A 6,879-nucleotide genomic window follows, 5' to 3' on the forward strand; every position below is an offset into this window, starting at 1 on the left:
GTGTGTGTGTGTGTGTGTGTGTGTAAGACCATGGAGGAGGTGGACCATGGAACTCAAACACTTTGCTGTTATATCGTCATTCACTTTTGCCACGCTAGTGCTAATGGTGTAAGTGCGATGCCATAGTTACTGGTGCTAGCTGAATCCGTCTGCCTCATATCCTCACACCGACTGACTCACCAGACCAAACTCATGCTCCCCATTCGTCTGCCCGTTTCATAGTCGTCTACCCTGTATAGAAAAATCCACCGAGGACTCGGGATTAAAACAGGAAAAGTTATTATTATAATAGGAAACGTGTTTGATGCCACTTATAACACAGTATTTTTGTGACCGTTTCTATTTCTTATCCATTTAGAGTTACATTTATGTCCTTGAGACAAGTTTGCTCTTGTTAGTGCTTGTGTTATAACATCTATAAACAGACATTCCTCCTTTTCTTTACTCTTGATACGAATACAATTTTCCCTGTGACAAAAAAACCTGACAGTGGAGACTCCATCCAAAAATGTGTTACTATAGAAACGGTAAAATTACAACAATTGCATTAATATATACCCATGATTGGCTGTTCGAGCCGCTGAGCTGCTGTTTGGACCAATCTGAATCCGAATCAGAAAATTTTACCCTTGGCATTGTGCATTAATGTGCAGCTCACTACAACTTACAACCTCTGCCCCAGTCAATAGCCTCTGGCGCCATACCCACACGCCCCCATCACTCAGGCCCTGACACACTGCTCCGGCAACCTGTTGCGGCGTGGAAAAAAAACGTATGGGTGTGTGAGCGAGCGAGAAAGGAAGAAGGTCATGTTGGCTTTTTGACGGTTCTGTGTCTCCGAAGGTTCCCAGCTCTGCATGGGGTGTGTGTTTGTGTGTAACATTAGACGCTTCCCTCCTTACAGAGTGGCCATTCAATCCTTCTGTTCAATTCTGTCTTTCTCTTGTAGCTGCATCAGTTGACGGGGACCAAGAAACAAGAAGCAGGAATGTGCAAAATGGCATTTTTAACCAACCACCGTGCATTAATGCAGTCTGGAGCTTCGCTTTATGAGTAATCCAAAACGGAGGCTGAAAACCAGCTGTTTGCATTTAATAGTAGTTACTGACAGTCCACCTAAAGAGATACAGAGGAGACACAGGGGCAGGGGCAGGGGGGAATACAAGGGTGTGACACAAGCAGACAGATGCAGCTGAATCCCTGGACATCCATGAGGAATAATAGAGATAAATGTTGATCATTTAAAAACACACACACACACACACACACACACACACACACACACACACACACACACACACACACACATATTTTGGTCTAGCAAAATCTGTTAAACTAAATGTGCATTTACAAAATATATGTATGAAACATAGCAATATAATGGATTTAAAATGTTTTTCTGTAATACTCTACAGATGATGTATACTGTAGCAGAGCTGTTCAGAATCTGGCCCCAGGGCCAAAAGTGGCCTGCAGACAGATCTGCTCCAAGGCTGTAAAGGTGAATTTCTATCCTGGTGACATCAATAATAATAATAATAATAATAATAATAATAATAATAATAATAATAATAATTATTATTATTATTATTATTATTATTATTATTATTATTATATCTTTGCTCTGAACGTAGAGTCAATGAAAGTTTTGTGGTTTTTGTGGATTAATTGCAGCTCGGCCTGTTTCGTGTACAGATGGACAACCACAAGTCGTTTTGAATTGGATTCATTAGTGGAGTTGGAGCTTGTGCTTAATGTAATACATGATATCAATGGGTCATGTGACCGACAGGGTCATGTGACCCACTGATAAAGTTTGATTTAAACAGGGCTCTCAAGTTTTGACGACAGGCAAGCGTGTAAGCGTGCAAGTATTTGTTCAATTTCCATTTATTAATGTGTGTGTGTGTGTGTGTGTGTGTGTGTGTGGGAGAGAGAGAGAGAGAGAGAGAGAGAGAGAGAGAGAGAGAGAGAGAGAGAGAGAGAGAGAGAAAGATTATGACTGGTGTTGTTTATTCTAAGTGTTTGTTGCCTTTTTGGACTCCTTTATCATTTGTAATGTATCTCCCATATAAAACAGTTCAACACAAGCCCAGACATTTTTAGGGTCATGATTGAGGACAATGTCCCGTCCAGAGACAAGCTGTTTCGTGTTGAGGTTTTGTTCAAACCGACCATCAAAAATACCCTCTCTAACGAATCTTTTTTTTTTTTTTTCATTGGTTGTTGCATTAAATCTTACCCAGATAGTGCTATTTTCTGATTGGCTATTGTGTAGCCTCTTTTTTTTTTTTTTTTTGATTGGCTGATAAGTGTCAGGCTCGACCAAGAACTTGAACCGCACTTGATTCCTGCCCGGTTCCATAGAGACGGCGTTGCGGACTGATACATTTTGGGCGCTGCGGCTTATTAAATATATGATAAATAGTCAAAAAGTTTTTCTGCGTGAGAAATACGATGTGTGGCGGGAGAGTGTGAGAAAAGACCGAAATGCGTGACTGTCACTCTCAATGTGTGACACTTGATGCATTTAAATCAAAACATCTGTTTAAATCAGAACATCAGCCCTTATTTGGCTTGATGACATTACTGATGGAACTATGACTCAGCAGTGTGTCTTCAAACCATCAGTAGCAAGTGAGACATAGACATTGTAGTGCGATTATCGGCAGGTTTACAGCGATTAATAGCTATTTTAAAACGAGTAGAAGTTTATCAGCAGTATTTAATATCAATTCTGAAGCTTTTATTAGTGTTTTATCAGCGTTTTTAACAGCATTTTCCCACCATTTTACAGCGTTTTACCAGAATTTTCCCACCATTTTACCAGAAGTTTAAAAATAAACAACAGCATCCAAATTCCACAATGGTTGCAGTGTTTGTTGGTGATCTTCACCCAGAAGTATCGGATCTGATGCTTCTAAATAAATTTAATAATGCAGGACCGATTCAATCGGTCCACGTCTGCAGGGACAAGAAGACCGGCTCGCCGCTCGGCTACGCCTACGTCAACTTTTACCATCGAGCCGACGGTAACATCAGTTTAGTTTAATATTACAATCGCAATTACATGTGTAATTTACTGTAGTATTATTAGTATAGTTTTATTATGTGCATATGGTCATGTTTTAAATGGTACAAGATATGAAAATGTATTTTTATTTGATTAGATTAGATTGAACTTTATTGTTGTTACACATGTACAAGTACAAGGCAACAAAATGCAGTTTGGCATCAAACCAGAAGTGCAATAATCATCAACTGCAAGATGTACAGTATTTACAGTATAATGGGTTATATAGAGAGTACAATAAACATATATTATATTGTCTTGATGTTTTATTATTGAAATGTATTTTTTTATTAAAATTAATGACTTATTTCTGTTCCTTCAGCTGAGCGAGCTATAAAGATGTTCAACTTTGAACTTCTTATGGAGAGACCCATGAGGGTCATGTGGTCCTGCTGGGAACCCACCGCGAGGATTACCGAAGGGTGTAACATCGTCATTAAGAACCCTGATCCGTCCATCAATAGAACACTCCTGAAAGGCCGCCAAGTGTAAGTCACGTGTAAATTAGTATGTTTTTACCAGCCAGGGATCAAATATCAGGGTTTTTTTACATTCCACTTTAACTTACTGCTTAAGAGTTATTGAACTCTTTGCATTGTTGACACAATTTTGCTGTAATTTTGCTGCCGAAGACATAATTTGTAACAGCAGGGTTTAGACAAAGACTCTAAGAGCAGCTTCTCTGTTGTGTTACAGCACCGTCGAGTACTTTAAGTCTCGGGAGGAGCGCAAAAACCAGGACAACAACTTGTACATCAAGAACCTGGATGACAACATTGACAATGATTGCCTGTACAGGACATTTGCACAATTTGGAACCATCAAAAGTGCAAAGGTCACTTACAACTAATAATTGCTCCATTTTATTCTCAAGAATCTCTATCCACTTCCCCTTACTGAGTGAAAAGCTTTCTCTGTGCTGATTGTTCCTCATGGTCCTGCCTCTTACAGGTGATGATGGAGAATGGGCGTTCAAAGGGATTCGGCTTCGTCTGTTTTACATCATCCCAGGATGCCATGAAAGCCATGAACGAGATGAACGGAATGATGTGGAGCAAGAAGAAGATCTACTGGCTCAAAAGAAAGAGGAGCGCCAGGCTCTCCTACAGAGAATGTTCAGGAAGGAGTTCAGCAGTCCTGCTGTCAAGACTCCTTGCTCTGAAGACTTTGTCCAAACTGTCGAGACAGCTGCCCCAAAATGCGTCGTGGAGGCTTTGGAGACAGATGCCCCAGTGGAGAGTGTAGAAGGTGTGGAGACATATGCCCTAGTGGACACTGTAGAAGGTGTGGAGACAGCTGCCCCAGTGGAGAGAGTAGAAGGTGTGGAGACAGCTGCCCCAGTGGACACTGTAGAAGGTGTGGTGACATCCACCCCAGTGGACACTGCGGAAAAAGCTCCAGCTACACTTGAGGTACTGAACACATCTTCATCTGTGGAATCTGTATAATGGTAATATTCTGCATGCTTAATATTACAATATAGTTTATGATAGATACAGATAGAGCGTGCCCGCACACACACACAGACACACACACACACACACACACACACACACACACACACACACAGAGGGAATTTTATTTATTCGTTCATTCATTCATTCATTTATTTATTTATTATTATTTTTTTATTAATTTCTGACTTCTGCATTTTTCTTTCAGGAAACCCAGAAAATGAAGCATAGAGACAGCAAAAAGGAGAAAGGGGAGAATAAGAAGAAGATGAAATGTCACAGACAATTATTTTAAATATATTGTAAATGTATTATAAACATATTGTAAACATATTGTAAATATATTGTTGTTTGAATTTTTAATACATTTTAAGAATTATCTCTGTGTATGTGTCTTTATTTCCAACTCAAGAGCATTGAAATCTAAACATTTAATTATCTAATAAAAGATATAATCTAATAAAATAAATATACAAATATAATAATAATCTGAAAAAACTTTATTAAACATTATATCATTAGTAATAGTAGTATTTTCCTGAACACAGTGACAAATTAACCCCATGGAGTGAAAACTTCATTCTGTTAAGAAGATTAATTTGGCCGAGTTAGATGAAGAACGAAGGTCCAGCTGTTGCTGGGATTTTAGCGGCTCTTCTACATCCTTGCACATTCTCACTGCCATTGTTTGACTCATTTGCTGCCCGTGATCGCTGAGGCATCAGGGAATAATCTTCACATCATGTCTTACAAATTTGAGCATTTTAGCATAAATTCAGTAGACCACGAACATGCTAGTTATCTCATAAACCTGAAGCGATCTCAGATCTCTAAATCTTAGCTTGACCTAGTTTGTTGGATAACAGGCATTCAATAGCTGGCGGACAGATTGTGTATGCTTTTTTAGTGAAAACAAGTTGAATTGGCCCATGGTTCTGCTTTTAAAGTCCTACCAATGAAGACTTATGTAATTCCTTTTATTTTATTCTTTTTAAATCTTTCATGTCGATTCTGAGAAATTTCCGCAAGCCGTTTAGTACAAGGTTTCTATATTCATTTGATTTGCTGGATTATGTATGACGCTCCTATGCAATACAGTGAAAAGAATGAAATCAAGGTCATGTAGCTGTAAAGGTTGTGGTTCTCTGTAGCAGATGTAAAAATCCCTCAGCTGTAACAAAGGCTATGGTTTTCTTTCCATCCCGAGGAGATATACAGTGAAATCTATATCCCTATGACATCGTCGGCCAGATGCCCGAAACTGTCTCGTCTTGCTCAGGAGAGGCATGAAAAATACATGACTGTACTATAGCTCTTTCTTTTTGCCTTCCTGTTTTCTCTCTCTCTCTCTCTCTCTCTCTCTCTCTCTCTCTCTCTCTCTCTCTCTCTCTCTCTCTCTCTCTCTCTTTCTCCCTCTCTGTGGTATGATTCAATCAGTTTGATGTTACTGATCTCAATGATGTATGATGCCTGCATGTAGACTCCACCATGAGGACACTGTGACCTACTTACACACATGCGCACATTGTGTGTGTGTGTGTGTGTGTGTGTGTGTGTGTGTGTGTGTGTGTGTGTGTGTGTGTGTGTGGACAGTCTGGGGTATGGCTACTATCTAGGCTTTGCTAAAGGTCCAGAGAAATGCGATTACAGAAAAATATTGTTATCCCGCACAATACCGTATATTGACCTCGCCCGTAATTCAGCGATACGGTTTCTTCTGAAGATTCTAAGCTAATTATAACAATTAGCTGTCAATCAAATCGCTCCGTGACTCACTTGATAGTTCTTTTGCTTTAATAGACTGTTCTATATAGAGAACTGTACTTAATCTAAGCTAATCTAAAAGTCAATCGAAAGCCTTTCTTTATGTGTTTTATTCCTTATTAACACAAATTCTTTACATTTACTGTACATATACTGTATATATGAAGTCGGTGCACTCTGGTATTCAACCCCAAGCTAAATGAAAGTGCTATTAACTAGACAGTAATTAAATTCCTCAGCTCCTTGTAAGGTAGAATATTTAATTAAAAAATTATTAATAATCCTGCTCTGATCTTTCCCTCGTTTAGGAAATGTATGTATGTGTGTATCTGTGTATGCATTCATAGCCATCCTCTGACATAGATGCTTGCGAATGCGGGATTTCTGCAAGTGTTTATTTGTTCCTGTGTTCCACAATAATGTGTTGAAGCTAACAGCTCTGAAGCTGAAAAAAATCACAGAATCTCACAGGATGTGAGATACAGAGTGTTTCTTAACACAGTAACAGCTGAAGGCACTGGTACATTGCACAATATCACAGCATTACACAACCCCCCTACCCGTCATTTATGCAGACATGATAACAAA

The 6,879-nt window shown here is 39.2% G+C and overlaps 1 protein-coding gene across 2 annotated transcripts in view; it reads left to right on the plus strand.

Moving 5' to 3' along the window:
- LOC113651287 (polyadenylate-binding protein 1-like) overlaps positions 1-4,811 on the plus strand; it is a 9,139-nt gene extending 4,328 nt beyond the window's left edge. Inside the window, exons 3-9 of one of the 2 annotated variants that reach the window (XM_047814072.1) lie at positions 1,416-1,501; positions 1,675-1,859; positions 2,798-3,032; positions 3,396-3,561; positions 3,770-3,908; positions 4,025-4,485; positions 4,736-4,811. In XM_047814072.1, the coding sequence (XP_047670028.1) occupies positions 2,867-3,032; positions 3,396-3,561; positions 3,770-3,908; positions 4,025-4,318 (765 nt within the window). In that variant the 5' untranslated portion in view covers positions 1,416-1,501; positions 1,675-1,859; positions 2,798-2,866 and the 3' untranslated portion in view covers positions 4,319-4,485; positions 4,736-4,811. Of the gene's footprint in view, positions 1-1,308; positions 1,502-1,674; positions 1,860-2,797; positions 3,033-3,395; positions 3,562-3,769; positions 3,909-4,024; positions 4,486-4,735 lie in introns of those variants that run through there. The other variant, XM_047814073.1, reaches the window with a different exon arrangement.
- Positions 4,812-6,879: the final 2,068 nt, after the last annotated feature.

The sequence above is a fragment of the Tachysurus fulvidraco genome, chromosome 5 (assembly GCF_022655615.1).
Source record: "Tachysurus fulvidraco isolate hzauxx_2018 chromosome 5, HZAU_PFXX_2.0, whole genome shotgun sequence".
In the NCBI taxonomy this organism is placed as follows: Eukaryota; Metazoa; Chordata; class Actinopteri; order Siluriformes; family Bagridae; genus Tachysurus; species Tachysurus fulvidraco.